The 17,940-nt window shown below is 43.7% G+C and overlaps 1 protein-coding gene across 1 annotated transcript in view; it reads left to right on the top strand.

Annotated features, from left to right (window-relative positions):
• The window catches only part of rsu1 (Ras suppressor protein 1), a 38,958-nt gene extending 23,640 nt beyond the window's left edge, over positions 1–15,318 (top strand). The window contains exon 9 of the mRNA XM_057824474.1: positions 10,469–15,318. Coding sequence (XP_057680457.1) covers positions 10,469–10,571 — 103 coding nt within the window. The 3' untranslated portion in view covers positions 10,572–15,318. The remainder of the gene's footprint in view (positions 1–10,468) is intronic.
• The last annotated feature ends 2,622 nt before the right edge of the window (positions 15,319–17,940 follow it).

The raw sequence follows: 17,940 nt of genomic DNA, 5'->3' as shown, positions 1-17,940 counted from the left end.
AGCGAAATGTGATTCGTTGTTTGGCCAACTGCTCCTTCAGTGGGGGTGCCATGGCAGTGAAGGCGTCCTGCAGTTCACGATCGCCTCCAACGAAGTTAGTGCCGTTATCACAAAGCAGCTCAAATGGGGTGCCACGACGGGAGATGAAACGACGTAAAGACATTAAGAAGGCTTCCGAGTCCAAGCTCTCGAGAAGATCCAGATGAATGCAGCGTGTAGTCATGCACTTGTACAAGATGCCCCACCTTTTCTCGTGGCGTCGGCCTATCTTGATGTGGAATGGCCCGAAACAATCCATGCCTGTGGAGTAAAAGGGAGGCTTGTACAGCCGTAGTCTTGAGGATGGGAGGTCGGCCATCTTGGGCACATCAGGTTTAGCTCTCCACCTCTGACATTCTTGACAGGAGTGTTGATGCTTGCGGATTGCTTCCCTCCCACGTAGAATCCAGAACTTGCGTCGCATTTCTGCAAGTACTCGCTCTGGTCCGGGGTGGAGAAGAGTGCTGTCATAGTCTTGGATTAGCAGTTTTGTCACAGGGTGGTGTGGATCCAAAACAATCGGGTGAATTGCATCGATCTCCAAGTGTCCAGCTCGCCGTAGTCGACCACCAACTCTCAGAAGACCTGTAACTTCGTCATACTCTGGCGACAGAGAACACAAGTGACTGTCAGACGGAAGAGGCCGGTTTACCTTGAGGGCCTTGACCTCGTCAGGAAACGAGTCGAGCTGTGCTTTGATGAGGAGAGCAGTCTCAGCAGCAATATAATCAGTCGCTTCACAGAGCTGGTTTTCGGCTTGGTAATTAGCCGCCCCGTGAAGGGAACTAGCTGTGGCCTGTAGGAGATCTTTCCATGAGGAGAAATCTTCAATGACAGGGACTGGAGGACCCGGAAGGATTGTCATGTTCCCAACTCTGACAGATTTCTTCAGCTCAATGTCATTAGATCCAGATTCAGCAGAAGGCATGGTTGGCCAGCATTCCTCTGATTGGTGGAGAAAGTCTGGACCTTGATGCCATCGGTGCGGACTCATCAACTCACGTAGAGTTAGACCTCTCGTTATGTCATCTGCTAGGTTGGTTGCGGAGTTCACGTATCTCCAGCTGATGGGATCAGTTAGGTTCTGGATCTCCGCAACTCGTGTACCGACGAAGACTTTGTACCTGCAAGACTCTGACTTGATCCAGTGGAGCACTGTGGTGGAGTCGGACCAAAGGACTGTTTGGTGAATAGGCACCGTGAGCTCTCTTTGGAGGACGTCAAGTAGTTGAGCCCCTGCAAGGGCAGCGCTCAACTCCAAGCGAGGCATGGACAACTGCTTCCGTGGGGAAACTCGAGACCTGGCCAGCACAAACGAGACGTGGACTTGTTGCTGTTCGTTCACAGTCCGCATGTATGCAACAGCGCCATAAGCTCGCTCCGATGCATCACAAAATATATGGAGTGCTCGTGTTACGGTCGATGTGTCCATATGTGGTGGAGCATATGGTCGGGGGAACTCTAGATGTATGAGGTGAGGAAGCTCTTGTTCCCAAGTACGCCATCTGTCCAGCAGGGTTTGAGGTCGAACTGGATCGTCCCATCCGATTTCCTCTTTCCACAGGTCTTGTATGAGAACTTTCGCTGTAGTAGTGAATGGAACGATGTACCCAAGAGGGTCGTACTGGCAAGCAAGGATCCGGTATAGGTTTCTCAGTGTGGGTACTGATGTTGCTATGGGACGAGGTTTGTAGCCAAGGGAATCACTGAGACAGTTCCAACGTAAGCCCAGGGCAGGTTCCTGAAGATCATTGCTACTCTTGGAAAGCCACAGCTCACAGCTCTCAGAGCGTGCTTCAGGAGGAAGGTGCTCGACCACGGTGGGTATGTTGCTTGACCATTGACAGACTTCAAACCCTCCAGTCTGAAGGTGTTGGCGGAGGTCGTCGATCAATCTCTTGACCTCTTCAGAGGAAGACATGCTGTGCAGAAAATTGTCCACATAGAAAGACCCTTCAATTGTCTCTGCTAGGCCAGGCTCGAACTCTGCACTGTCTTGAATGAGCTGCTGGAGTGCATAGATAGCGCAGCAGGGACTACACGTTGTCCCAAACGGAAGGACTTGCCATTCATAAATCTGAGGCACCTGCTCTCTATCCATGTTCCTCCAGTTGAAGCGCAGTACTGATTTGTCGGTGGGTAGCAAACGAATCTGGTGGAACATGCCTTTCATGTCTCCGCTGACTGCCACGGCATGCTGGCGGAACCTGATGAGGACACCGAGCAGGGTAGGTCCGAGTGTGGGTCCAGGAAGGAGAAGTTCGTTCAGCGAACGTCCTTGGTGTTGGAATGAGCAATTAAAGACGATCCTGTCTTTACCATTGTGGTTCACCATAAGGTGAGGGATGTACCACGACTCATCAGTCTGCTCAGCTTCTTCTGGTGATACTTGTGCAACGTAGCCAGCCTTCTCCAGTTTCCATATCTCTTTGCAGTAAACTTCTGCTCTCTTCGGGTCTTTGGCAAGCTTCCTCTCGATGCTGCGAAGGCAGGGCAACACCGCTTCCATTGGTGCACGAAGCGGAGTAGCATTGGCTCATCTTAGTAACGGGGTGGCATACCGCAGGACTCCATCAACATCGACTCTGTTGGTGTGTGTTTGAAGCATGACCATAGCTTGCTGATCTTGCTTGGAGCGGGTAGCTGCTCTTGGGTTACTATAAGCAGTGTTTCCCACAGGATTTTAGGAGACTGTGGTGGGAGGGTCTCTGACCATAGGATTTTTTGAAACTGTGGTGGTGGGCTGCATCGGAGTCGGACAGCCACACCATGTCGTGCCACGGCGATTTTTTTTTTTTTTTTCATTATTTTTTTCCCCCAAGAAGAACCATAACAAAGATATATTTGAAATATTTCATTAGCGAGGCTAATGTTATAGCTCTCAGCTACGGTACATGTATGTAAAATGCGTTGCTGATTACAGCTACGTTACCCTATGTAATAATGCAACTTTTTTTCTCGTAGCAATAGTACGACTTACATCTCGTAGTGACTCAGGGTTGGCAACCCAAACTGTTGAAAGAGCCATATTTGACCCCCCCCCAAAAAAAACTAATACAGTATGTCTGGAGCAGCAAAAAATTAACAGCCTTGTACAAGCCTTATAATTATCAATACTAGCTATATTAGCCTACTATAAAAATGAATAAGTTGGCTAGAAATACATAATTAGCCTTCATGATTAAATGTTTATTTTCCCTGCAGTGGATCCTACAGCACACCACGTGACTACTCTGTTGTACGATGACACCACAAGTTTAACTTCATTACAATATTAATGAATTGAAAGAATGTTTGTATCATGTTTGCCCTCCTAGAAATCCTATTAAAACAAAAAATACATTTCCCTCCCCCATCTTTTTCCATTAAAAAAAAAAAAAAAAAAAAAAAAGCTCCGAAGCAGCACTAAAGAGCCGCATGCGGCCCAAGAGCCGCGGGTTTCAGACCGCCGTCGTAGCCCTCCTTTTTCCTTTTTATTTGACCCTCATAAGTACTACATTACCACAACAATAACAGTCCTTCTGTCAACTGACCCATTTACAGGACTGGGGGAATTCTAATGGTCGTGTAAAGTTTTTCTTGATTCGGTGAGAAGGTGAATAGTTTTTTCCCCGTTGTTCGTGAACTAAATTTCCACACAAACGCACATCGAGGTACCATTAACTTAGCAAGGAGAGGTATGAGAGTCATTTTTCGAGTGTCCCAGAGCTCGCGAAATTGGGGGGGCGGGAGGGGGTGGGGGCGCATTTATCCAACTTTCGTCAGCCGTAATTGTCTGAAGTTGGCGCGTCGGTGTTGTGCCGAAAAATAGCCACTCCACGCGAAATGTCCCCCCGACGGGAGCGCCCACACGTCACTCGTACAAACAGCCTTTTCTTACCAATCGATGGACACGGAAACGACGTTCTGGTACCGTGAATATGTATCATTTTCCTCTGCTTGAACTAATAAATACTTTACTTTGACCAACGCTCTGAAAATAGAGCAAGGCTTTATTTTGGGCCCCGCCTCTCTGCGCAAGTTCAGTCAAAGTTTGCTTTCCGTCCAAGACGGCCGTCCACCGCTCACTTTCGCCGAAAAGTCCGATCCAAACTATTGTAATGCCCCGGATATGGGGAAGAAGGAGAGAAGTCTGTATTTGCTTACCCACTTGATTGTGGTAACAATAATAAAGAAAAACAATAACAAAATAACAGCGGGCTGCTACAACATGCGACCGCTATCTCTCGCTATCTCGCTCGTTCTCCCATTCTTCCTACTCGTTCCCCTTGCGTCTCTTAAATGAATAAATAAATAAATAAAATACTACTCTAAAATGCTGCTCTCACTCGCGCGGGTAGTAGTGTGGAGTGGGCTACAGCTGTGTAATCGGCTGACTGACGCATCTGATTAGTATCTTTTTTTTTTCTTTCGCGGGGGGGGGGGGGGGGGCGCAAACGAGACTGTGGCGGGCCGCCACAGTCTCTTTCATTGGTGGGAAACACTGATAAGGGAGCGTATCAACTTGCCATAGGAGCTCGACGTGCTTGAAGAGTTCTGTGGCAGGGGATGCGGCAGAAATATGAAGACACTGCACAGTTGATGTAGGTTGGACAAGTGTGGTTGGACCTTGGAGTGACCAACCTAGCTGGGTGCAGACTCCAACTGGACCACCCGGTGGACCTGCACGGACTGGCTTTGTGGGAACCAAGAGGTGTGGCATATCTGAGCCTATCAGAAGCATGGGGTGCACCTGATCTATTGGCGGTAAAGACAGTCCTCTGAGGTGCTCATACCTTTGTTGGAGTGCGACCACTGGATAGGAGTGTTCGGCAAGGTTGAGCCCTTTAGCGGTGAAGGCGTGATGGATCCGAAACTTCTGGGAAGGCCTGCACAAAGGAGAGATATCAAATGAGACAGTACTGCCCTGGAGTTGTTCGACGTGCTGTTGGATCGTTTGTAGATAGAGAGTTTCAGGTTGTCCTTGCAGGTTCAGTTGCTGCACTGCTTGAGGGAGGATGATGCTTCTTTCTGAGCCATCATCGAGGACAGCATGAGTCTCCAGAGCCCGGTCGCCGTTCCGAAGAATCACTTTGACCACCTTCAGCATCACATGTTGTGAACGGTTGGGCCTGTCGAGGTAGACTCTCACAGTGGGTGTGGTCACCATGTTGACACTGGTTTGGATCTGTTGGCTGGGTTCGTGCAGAACAGTGAGATGTAGTTCTTTACACAGCTTGCAGGGCCGCTTCAAATTACAGTTCTCGGCAGCGTGATTGCGACCGCACTTGAAGCACCGCTTCCCGTCTCGGATCCATTTCGCAACTTCAGCTGTGGACAGCTTCTTGAAGTTTTCACAGTTGTTTAAGAAATGATCTTTATTATCACAGTAAGGACAATATGGGTTGGATTTGAACTTGGCCTTTGAATGAGCAGGAGGTGATCGGTTAGGAGGCTCTCCAGCGTTGAGAAAGATGGTCGTGGTCTTCTCCTTATACTGTGGAGCACGATCTTTCTTGACTGGCTTATGAGTTTCGTGCTGGTAGAGCGCTGCTGCTCGACTGGAAAGACGCTTTGCTTGTGACTTCATCTGGAGCCAGGTTGCTAGGTCAGGCAGGGTGTAAGTCAGGTCGGACCCTGTTCGGAGGACCCCGCGGTTGAGACAATATTCGATGAAACTGTCTCGGAAAGAGGGAGGCATTTTGCTTAAGAGCCGATCTACATGGGATCCACACCTCAGCTCGAACCCATTTGGGCCTTCAAGTGTCCCCAGCATGCCCACCAGAGACTGGATGGAGAGGGCAAATGAGTCGAAGGCCTCAGCGTCTCCGAACTTGATGGCGGGTGAGTTGAGGATAGCACCTAGCTCTGATTGGACGAGCTGCCGCGGCTGGCCATATTTGTCTTGTAAAGCATGCAAGGCCGTCGTGTAAGGCTGGGGGTCGTACATATAGGCCTTAGCTAGGTGTAAAGCGCTGGGCAGTTTCAAATGGCTGAGAAGCACCTGATACTTATATTGTTCAGTTAGGTGTTCACTGCCGCCCATCAGGTTGTCCAGAGCCATCTTGAGAAGGGCAAAGTCACTCTCTCGGTCACGTTCAAATACAGGTAGAATTGGTGGTGGAACCCCATATAGAGTGTTACTTAATGTCTCTGGTGCTGAATAAGCTGGGCCTCGTGAAGGAACGGGAACCGCAGGTTGGACCAACGAGTTCATGTGCTGGTGCGGGAGAGTTGAACTGGTGGTGAAATGTGGTCCGGTCTTGAGTCCTGTAGAAGACTGCTGTGGACCATAAGTACCAGTTGGAACTGCAGAGGCTTGGTGTGATTGAATGGGGAGCCCAGCTTGAGCAGGTGTGACGGGGTGCGGGTGCACCGAAGTGGAGGTTACAGCAGGGTGAGCCACCTGTTGTTGCGTGTTTCATATCACGAGGGTTGATGACAGGTTCAGCCCTCGGGTAGTGCTGTGCTGGCTGAGCTGATGGAAGCGGCGTGCTCTGTGGTGCAAGAGGAGGCTCGGAGTAGGCCAGCTGGAGTGAGGGCCCCATGATAGCTTGATGAGGCAGTCGAGAAGATTGTGGTAGAGGAGCAGGATGATAAGAGGTTATGCCTGCACTGCCTTCAGTTAGGTTGTTAACCGCAGCCGGTGAAGATTGGCAGTCTTTATGTGATGTTTCATCGCCACTGGATCCTTCCTTCTCTGGCTTTTGAAGTAATGAGGTAACTATCTTAGCTACCTGTAGCTCTTTCTCTTTCCTTTTGAGTCGCTGCTGCCTGTCCATACGCTTAGCGATGGCTTCGCGTGCCTCTTGTGTTTCTTGCTGTAGGCGTTGGGCTTCCCTGGCTTGAGTGTTTAGGCGTTGGCACTCCAAGTCAGCATTGTTTTCCTCCTTGATCTGTGACTGCAGCTCCTCGAGCTCCAAGCGTTGGATGTTCTCTGTTAGTATCGCTTCCTGAACTGGTGATAGAGCGTTTTGGAGACTGATGCCGGCAACTGAGCGCAGAGAGTTGCGGTGGGAACCTGGACCAACTTCGGAGGCAGTCCGTGATGAGGAGTGGCGTGACCTCCCGCTGCTTTGAGATGAAGCTCGTGACGTGTACTTGCTCCTCACGGATGTGGTCCTCGATTCGCTAGCCCGCTGTGGAGATGGGGGGGCTAGATCAATTAGAGGTTCATCTGGTTGTTGAGGTTCATCGTTCATCATGAAGTCACTTAGATAGCGGGGTAGGTGTCGCTCTCGCTGAGGACGGACATGATCCTCTGTAGCGTTCTGGGATGAAGGCTGGGGTGCAGGAAGGTGATCACGCTCTGTTGGTTCCATAGCGTCTTATAGTGGCTTTATCCGGCTCGAAGGACCATGAAAAAGAGGTCTAATTTTACTGGGAATCCCTCTCTTTGGGTGTGAGGTGTAAAGCCGGCGACGCTATGGAGGTGCGACTCCGGCCAGAGAATCAGCGGATCAACAGTTCAGGATTTGATTTATTTGTTGTATTGTTTTATGTTGTGTTGCGGTTTTCTGCAAACACAGGACAATCATGTAACATGTCACTAATACAATATATAAACACATACTGTATAAACCTATAGCTAAATTAACAGGAAAACATTAAACATAATATAAATGAAATACACTGCTAATCATGCACAATAATGAGCATACCAACTGAGCAGGAAAATAACTTAACAATTCAGATAAGTGAATTGGCAACAACAAACTCTCAACCTTCAGAATGTAGCCAAAAGGGCCAACGATTAGCACCAGCGCTAAGCGGCTAGCGCGGCGCCTTGCGCTCGGAAGCTAGCGGTTAGCTCGTGGCGGCTAACAACGCAACGGACCACAAATAGGCAAATCATCTGCCAAAGGTCTTCAAACAATTCCAAAGTACACTTCTACTCCACACCCACCTTTTTCATCCACACACAACACCGGAAGGCAACAAACAGGACGGCAGATTTAGGAACGAACTGCACGCATTGAAAGGAGGAAAAAGAGTCACTTGTGCACACGGCAGTGAAGGGAGGAAAAAAAAAGAGTCACTCGCACGCGCCAATGAAGGGAGGAGAGAAAGTCACTCGTGCGCGCGTCACTCTCCTTGAAGGGCCAGTGTAGCAGCGACTGAACTGAAGCACACACTCTCACAATGGGGCTTTCCTACAACTCCTATTTATGTTACAAATACAAATCTGGGGAAAAAAGAACAACCGAGACCTGTTTCATTGGAGAAACCTTCCAAAAAATATACGGCTGATAATTGCATGATGGCTCTTCTGGTCACACTTGCTAAAAAGTTGTTTCTAGTTAAACAAAAAAAAAACTTCTAGTCGTAAGGAAATTAAGTGCATTTCTGAAAAAACTTTGCTTCACATTCCACCATAGTATTCAAGCAGATAGTTGCTTCCTGGTCCCACCGCTTTCCCCTGATTGGCTCAAACATCAGATGAAGTTGTTGGACAGTTGAGGTTTATGGGGCTAGATCAGTCTCATAATGAACACACACATCCAATAAGAAACACACATGCATTGTTGGATTTAGAAACACATATGACAAGAAACACACACACATCTAACACGAAACACACGCATTGTACGATTCGTAAACATATATCACACGAAACACGCATTGTATGATTTGTAAGCACATTTAACACGAAACACGCATTGTACGATTCGTAAACACATCTCGCACGAAACACACACACATTCATCAAATGTGTGTGTGAACTGCTTTACGCACATTTATAACATGCTTTTATTTGAAATCCCACTCACGAGTGTGTTGATCTTTTTGAGACTCCTTTTGCGCAGCCGACAAACACACCTTTATTTTTTCTAAACAGAGCCCGTCTGCAGCCAATCAGACGTCTCCCTCTTAAATAGCCAATCACACGGGCTGGGCTGTTTTGTTACGTCACTGCTGTGCAACTTCGAGTTTAGCACAAGAAACTGCGTCTGGCTGGCAGTTTCTCTAGGCAACTTCGGGGAAGTTAGCCGCATTTTCTAAATAAGTTGTCAAGCCATCCGCACTTTCTTTTCCGTTGCGTCTCCCTTTCAGATTTAATTGTACAGAGACAAACAACGCAGGGGGATTCCATTGGGTTTCTCAAAGAAAATCATGACTGAGTCATCGCGTGAAAGTATAGACTAGTGGTATAAGTGGGCTGCTGTCATACAGGAAGCGTCGGTTTGAATCACGTTAGCGACTATCTCGTATATTTGTATTTTCCTCAATAAAAACATGAATTATGGCTGCCTGACTATTTAAAACATTCCTGTTGGTATCATTCAGATAGCCACTCATTTGCATTTATGCCTGTTGAAAATGGCACAAATGTATTATTTTGCGCAGTTTTACATGCTACTTGTCACGGTTTTGGAAGCGCTGGTATATGTGCCTTTTAAAAGTGGGTCGCTAGGAGACCCAGTGTTGTTTATTGTAATCCACTTGTTATTGTTTTATCGTTTTCATTATTATGTTTTTAATCTTTTGTGTTGTGATTTGGACATAGTCTGTTATTGATGTTTGATAAATGTGTGTGTGTGTTTCGTGTTAGATGTGTTTACGAAACGTTATATGCGTGTGTTTCATGTTAGATGTGTGTGTTCATTGTGAGACTAATCTAGCCCCATAGAGGTTTGCAAGACGGCACTGTATGATGAATCAATAAATCAGGAAGCACTGTCTTGCTTGCGAGGCTAGCATGCAGCACTTTTTCATTTGCAACTGAGGTGCGTTCAAACTCCACTCCGCAATAGAAGTTTCGTAAATGATCACTCCAATTATAATGTGGAAATACAAATGAAATTGGGAGAACACAAATATATAATACAATTTGTGAAAATAAAGTACACATGGGTGGCATGTGAAACCAAGAAAACAAATCATCATTTTGAACCTTTTTTTCTCAAGCTCTGCGCAAACCTCTTATCTTCCACACTCTTCCCTGTAAACAGACAGTAATGACCGCTGTGTCCTCTATGATTTTTTTGTTTTCCATTCAGCAGTTTTCGCGCAGACTACAACGTCACAGCAGTTCGTATCGGGTGCACTACTCATGTACGACCACGACTGCCTGGTGAAGGATGCTTCCTTGCGAGGCCTGTAGTTATAGGAACTGAGTATTCAGGTTCCCATGGTTTGAAAGTGGCGAAGGTCATCAGCTCAGCAACCATCCAGATCCACTTAAGTGATTATATTCGACCCAATTTGTCAACTCCGACAATGGTTTTTAGCTCCCCACCTTGTCGTATAACGTAGCTGTCTCATGTCAATCTCTGTGAAAGTTATGAAATTTTAGAATGTCTCATTCACATAAAATAGGCAGGTATATGCATCCTCAGGTAAAGAATCTTTGTTTTAAACTGTCATCTCATGACATGCTAAACAGTCATCAGTCTTGCATGCTTTCAAAACTATGTGTTTTTTACATTTTGTTCTGTTTTTCCTTCAGTCTCTATGGCAGACACATGCAGGCCAACCCGGAACCTCCAAAGAAGAGCAACGACAAGAGTAAGAAGATCAGCCGAAAACCGCTTGCAGCCAAAAACAGATAAAAACTAAAAATGAATGTTAACGTTGTGTTAAAGGGGCCATGTGTAAGATTTGCACTCAGATTATTCATTAAATGGCTCAAATATTTTAATACACATTTAAAAAAACAAGTTTTTAGCGAATATTCCTAACACTGTCGTCAATGCTAAAGCCTAGATTTACCCATTTTAAAAGTTAATTATCAGCCCGTATGAGTTATTGTTTTGATTCTGTGTGCATGATGGATGTCCCGCCCTCCACTAACCAGCCAATTAAGCGATCTCTTCTGCCTCTGCATCCCGGTTGATAGAGCTCAGTAATCTATAGTCTGCCTAAACCCATGTTTGCTAAAATCTCTGAGTCAGCGATGTTGTCGACCACTTGAGCAAAAAGTGCTAATCATAATAATAAACTTGCTATGAATCTCAAAGATCATGACAAAATCAGTAATAAGACGAGGATATACTTTGGAGATGACTTTGATCAATTGAGACATTTGAAAACAAAAAACTGACCAAAGTTGAATGATTTCTCCACAACAAGGGATGTACTTTTAAATTTTCCTTGTGCAGTGGTACCTCAAGATACCAAATTAATTCATTGTGGAGTGATTTTCAGCTCTTGATTTTTTTTGGTAAATCGCCAAATTCGTTCAAATTTGCAATCCTATCCTTTGATTGTTTTGTTGCCCCCTAGTGGGGCCGAAGTGTAACTCGATTAAATTTCAACTCATACTACAGACGTTATCACGTTACTACTCGAGCTCATAGCAAACAGAGAGTGCTAAAGACAAGCTAACTTAGTTAGCCATCGCTTGCTATTTCATCTCCCTTTTTGTGCCTTGATAAAGCATCGCTTGTAACTTATATCCATTGTTTCATATACAGTGGTATGAAAAAGTATCTGAACCTTTTGAAATTTCTCACATCTGCACAAATGTGATCTGATCTTTGTCAAAATCACACAGATTTAAAATACAGTGTCTGCTTTAGCTAAAACCACCCAAGGTTAGGTTTTCATATTTTAATGAGAATAGCATGCAAACAATGACAGAAGGGGGGGAAAATAAGTAAGTGAACCCTATGACTAAGGAGACTTAAAGAGCAATTGAAACCAATTTTTACCAAACATTTTAAGTCAGGTGTGTGCCCAATCACTGACGAGTGGTTTAAAGCTGCCTTGCCCACACACCGTTACACACATGGTAAGAAATAACTTGATGAGAAGCGTTGTCTAATGTGCATCATAGCTCGGTCAAAAGAGCTGTCTGGAGACCTGCGATCAAGGATTGTTGATTTGTATAAAGCTGATAGGAAACAATACATCTCTAAAAGCCTGGATGTTCATCAATCGACAGTCAGAAAAGTTGTCTTCAAATGGAGAGAGTTTGGCAATGTTGGTTCTCTCCCAAGTTGTGGCCAGCCACCAAAGATGATGCCAAGAGTTCAGCACAGAATACTGAGAGAGGTTAAAAAAAAGAACCCTAGAGTGCCTGCTAAAAACTTACAGAAATCACCAGCACAGTCCAATATCTGTGCACACATCAACTATATGTAAAACAATGGTCAAGAACGGTGTTCATGGGAGGACTCCACGAGGAAGCCAATGCTGTCTAAAAAAAGCATTGTTGCTCATTTAATGTTTGTGAAAAGGCACTTGGACACCCCACAGGCGTTTTGGTAAAATATTTTGTGGACAGCTGAAACCAAACTTGAATTGTTTGGGAGTAACACACAACGTCATGTGTGGAGGAGATATTGAACAGCTCAACAACATCAAAACCCCATCCCCACTGTGAAGCATGGTGGAGGGAGCATTGTGATTTGGGGCTGTTTAGCTGCCTTAGGGCCTGACAACTTGCAAACCTTAATTGAAGAATGAATTCAAAATTTATCAGGATGTTTTGCAGGAAAACCTGAGGCCGTCTATCAGACAATTGAAGCTAAAAAGAGGATGGATGCTGCTACAAAACAATGATCCAAAACACAGAAGTAAATTAACTTCAGTTTGAGAAGAACAAAATACACGAACTGGAGTGGCCAAGTCAACGTCCAGACTTGAACCCCATTGAAATGCTGTGGCATGACCTAAAGACAGCAATTCATGCCAGACATCCCTGGAATCTGACTAAACTGTAGCAGTTTTGTAGGGAAGAATGGGCCAAGATTAGTCTTGATTGATGTGCCAGACTGATATGCAGCTACAGGAAGTGTCTGGTTAAAGTTATTGCTGCCAAAGGGGGGGGGGGGGCACAAAATATTTAATGTGATGGTTCACTTATTTTTCCCCCTTCTGTCATTGTTTGCTTACTATCCTCATTAAAATATGAAAACGTAGAAATGTATGAGTGGTTTTAGTTAAAGCAGGCACTGTTTTTTCATCTGTGTGATTTTGACAAAGATCAGATCACATTTGATGGCGATTTTATGCAGAAATGTTAGAAATTCCAAAAGGTTCAGATACTTTTTCATACCACAGTACATGAGCATTGTATGGCACATTGTGGTGTATATATTTTCTTTGTTTACATTTATAGTCCATCGTAGTAACATTATTGCATTACGGCAAGCAGGAATTATCGATCAGAGTGCAGTGGTACCTCTAGTTACAAATTTAATTCGTTCCAGGACCTGGTTTGCATGTCGAAATGTTTGTATATCGAGTGGGATTTTCCCATAAGATTACATAATAACTCGATTAATTCCTTCCAAAGTCCAAAACCTACGCCGAATCCTTCATAAATACTGCAGGTACAAATAAAAAATTCACATAACAAAACAAATACATTATAAATCGGAATTATGATAATAATTACAATGCTGTAATGAATCGCTACTAATGTGGCGGTTGTGTTTTGCATGCTGTTCGCGGCAGAATTTTTACTTTTTATGTTCTGTTGTTGGTGTCGGCTACAGCCAACAGTAGCTGCGTTGTGTTGGACAAAGTCTGAAATAAATTGCCGATGTTACAAAAATAATGAGGGTTGTGCTCGAGATCGTAGATATATTGTTTTTCGGCTGCATTGTCGATCTAGTTCACTGACGTGCACACCACGCTCATATTTTTTTTCAATCATTTCCTTCTTAATTTCAATGGTAAGTGTCACCTTTTTTCACCACATGCACTTAACTTGAGACCCATGTTGATTTCTCTCACAAGAAACTCTGCCCTGCGTCCTTCTTGCGGGAAAACAACGAAAATGCGACGCGGTCATAATTCGACGTATTTCAAGGATGTCGTCATATGTCGAGACAAATGACGAGTCAAATTTTGCGTCCGATATCGAAAGGATCGTATGTCAATGCGATCGTATGTCGACGTACTGCTGTACGTATTTTGTATGATGACTAATTTGTCGTAATATGAAGTGAAAAAACTTTTCGTGAAATTAATTTTTCTTTCGGATCTCGAGGTACCACTTTATTTCTTGTATGGTCAACTGAAACATTTAGAAGATGAAAAAAGATGGCATGCGAGTGCTTTATACATTGACTGGGGTAAAGATGACGTCTTCACCCATGTACCTATGTTGGTAGGGAATTAAAATGTGTTTAGGAATAAAATCATCTTTGTGGATGCTGTCAATATATTACCAAATGAGATATTTCTTTGCCTGTGTGCTTATCTGTTGACAAAGGTTGTTCCAACAATAAACCTCCCAGCTGTCATAGCGATAGAAATTAACCTTGAACTTAACTCTAAATTAACCTCTTATATCTTTGTGTTAACCTACCAGCTGAAATGATTTTTTTAATTCATGCAGCAACATAACTCCAGTCCAATTTATAGCCTTTAATTTTTGGTATGCTATACACGTAGGTTGTAGATGGCACGTGTTGTAGGTTCTGCAGAGAGGTAGAGTAGCCAAAATATTTTACTCAAGTAAGAGGAACATTCCTTCAAAATAATGTTACTTAAGTAAAAATTTACTCAAGTACAAGTAAGGTATTTGATGAAAAGAATATTAATAGTAATTTGCTTACAATGTCTGATATGTTTTTATACAATGCTATATTTCTTTGTCAGCACAACAGCTATATGAAGTGTTATTATTATACTGTACTATAACTTATTACATGACCATATATTGCCCAAAAAATGAATTCCTAATAGAAAATCGACATGAATGAAACATTAGCCAACCAAAAAGCATGAGTGCCTTAAAGTAGAGAAAACGTATTTCCTACCATGAAATGAAAATGATCTATTATTTCCAAATATAAACTGGGAGAGAGGTAAATATCTGTGCTCTCGAGTCAAGTTGTTGGTATAGCTCTCTATGGAATAGTTTTATTATTTTTTTAACGATGCTTTAAAGACGTCAAGTGATTGAACAGGCCTGCGTGATCATAGGACTTCTGACGGCATGGAAGTCCATGCTTTTGAGTCATGTGGACGACAGCACTCTGTCAGTTTTTTTTTTTGTTTTGTTTATACAGTGCTATAAAGACGCCATGCTGGTGTGATCATCGGACAAAAATAAAGTCTAATATTAATATTAACTAGAAACTGCAATTTCGGGAGAAATTACACACCTTGGTCTTTCCTCTGTGGAGATACAAATCTTAGCCCCACTCAGGTCTATCAATAGAATGGACCATAATGCCAGTCATTGGCACTAAACAAAGTTAAAGCCATTAGAAAAGATTGGGAGAATTGGACGTCCATGTCCGTCAATGGCAGCACCCTCCATAATTGTTAATGGAATCGGGGAAGTTTGGGGGACACGTCCTATTGATATGTAGTCATTTTCTGTTGATTTGGGAAAAAAAAAAAAATTCCCATTGAAAATGAATGGGAAAAATTTTGGACGTCCATGGACGTCAATGGTATCAACTTACATAAGCGTCAATGGAATCCAAGTACATTGGCATCAATAAAATGAACAAACATGAAGAAATGCCATTGGAAATGAATGGGAAGTTTGGACGTCCATGAACGTCAATGGCATCACCCTCCATAAGCGGCAATGCAATCGGGGACATTTGGGGGACACGTCCTAATGATATCTAGTCATTTTCTGTTGATTTGGGAAAAAAAAAAAATTCCCATTGAAAATGAATGGGAAAAATTTTGGACGTCCATGGACGTCAATGGTATCAACTTACATAAGCATCAATGGAATCCAAGTACATTGGCATCAATAGAATGAACAAACATGAAGAAATGCCTTTGGAAATTAATGGGAAGTTTGGACGTCCATGGACGTCAATGGCATCACCCCCCATAAGCGGCAATGCAATCGGGGACATTTGGGGGACACGTCCTAATGATATCTAGTCATTTTCTGTTGATTTGAGGAAAAAAAAAAATTTCCCATTGAAAATGAATGGGAAAAATTTTGGACGTCCATGGACGTCAATGGTATCAACTTACATAAGCGTCAATGGAATCCAAGTACATTGGCATCAATAGAATGAACAAACATGAAGAAATGCCATTGGAAATGAATGGGAAGTTTGGACGTCCGTGGACGTCAATGGCATCACCCTCCATAAGCAGCAATGCAATCGGGCACATTTGGGGGAAACGTCCTATTGATATCTAGTCATTTTCTGTTGATTTGGGGGAAAAAAAAAAAATTCCCATTGAAAATGAATGGGAAAAATTTTGGACGTCCATGGACGTCAATGGTATCAACTTACATAAGCGTCAATGGAATCCAAGTACATTGGCATCAATAGAATGAACAAACATGAAGAAATGCCATTGGAAATAAATGGGAAGTTTGGACGTCCGTGGACGTCAATGGCATCACCCTCCGTAAGCGGCAATGCAATCGGGGACATTTGGGGGACACGTCCTAATGATATCCAGTCATTTTCTGTTGATTTGGGGAAAAAAAAAAAAATTCCCATTGAAAATGAATGGGAAAAATTTTGGACGTCCATGGACGTCAATGGTATCAACTTACATAAGCGTCAATGGAATCCAAGTACATTGGCATCAATAGAATGAACAAACATGAAGAAATGCCATTGGAAATGAATGGAAATTTTGGACGTCCATGGACGTCAATGGCATCACCCTCCATAAGCGGCAATGCAATCGGGGACATTTGGGGGACTCGTCCTAATGATATCTAGTCATTTTTTGTTGATTTTGGGGAAAACAAAAAAATTCCCATTGAAAATGAATGGGAAAAATTTTGGACGTCCATGGACGTCAATGGTATCAACTTACATAGGCGTCAATGGAATCCAAGTACATTGGCATCAATAGAATGAACAAACATGAAGAAATGCCATTGGAAATGAATGGGAAGTTTGGACGTCCATGAACGTCAATGGCATCACCCTCCATAAGCGTAAATGGAATTGGGGACGTTTGGGGTATACGTCCTATTAATATCTGGTCATTTTCTGTTGATTTGGGGAAATTTAGTTTTTTCCCCATTGAAAATGAATGGGAAAATTTTTGGACGTCCATGGACGTCAATGGCAGCACCCCCTATAAGCGTCAATGGAGTTCGGAACGTTTGGGGGAGACGTACTATTGATAACTGGTCATTTTCTGATGATTTGGGGAAATTTAGTGTTTTCCCCATTGAAAATGAATGGGAAAAATTTTGGACGTCCATGGACGTCAATGGCAGCACCCCCCATAAGCGTCAATGGAGTTGGGGACGTTTGGGGTATACGTCCTATTAATATCTGGTCATTTTCTGTTGATTTGGGGAAATGTAGTTTTTTCCCCATTGAAAATGAATGGGAAAAATTTTGGACGTCCATGGCCGTCAATGGCATCGACATCCATATAGTCAAATGAATCCAAGTACATTGGCATCAATAGATTCGACATGCATGGCCGTCAATGGCATCAATGCAATGTAAAGTCCATTGGAAATACTATTGAAAGTGAATGGGAACTTTTCCCATTGGAAATGAATGGGATAGTTTTTGGCAAATATCCGGAGAACCGTAAATTTTTTCCAAATTCTGTATACAATCTTTATGCCCCCCACCGTCCCGGAATTTTTGATGTCCAAATTATGTGATTTGGTCAAAAATTGTAGGACAAGTAGCGTTTTGAAAAAGTTGTAAAAAATCGGAAAATCGCCGTTTACGGGCGAACGAAAAATTTTTCGGGGCCGTTTGAAAAATTCCCATCGTCGCGCGAAAATTCCGGTCGTGTCGATACTTGAACGGTGCCGATCGGTGGTACGGTTCGGGCTGCGCGGCGCGCCGAAAAAACGCGGAGAAACCATTGCATAATAATAATAATAATAATAATAACTAGAAACTGCAATTTCGGGAGAAATTACACACCTTGGTCTTTCCTCTGTGGAGATACAAATCTTAGCCCCACTCAGGTCTATCAATAGAATGGACCATAATGCCAGTCAATGGCACTAAACAAAGTAAAAGCCATTAGAAAAGATTGGGAGAATTG

This window comes from Corythoichthys intestinalis, chromosome 20, assembly GCF_030265065.1.
Source record: "Corythoichthys intestinalis isolate RoL2023-P3 chromosome 20, ASM3026506v1, whole genome shotgun sequence".
In the NCBI taxonomy this organism is placed as follows: domain Eukaryota; kingdom Metazoa; phylum Chordata; class Actinopteri; order Syngnathiformes; family Syngnathidae; genus Corythoichthys; species Corythoichthys intestinalis.
The sequence above is the reverse complement of the archived record's forward strand: the minus strand, read 5'-3'. Positions and strand labels throughout refer to the sequence as shown.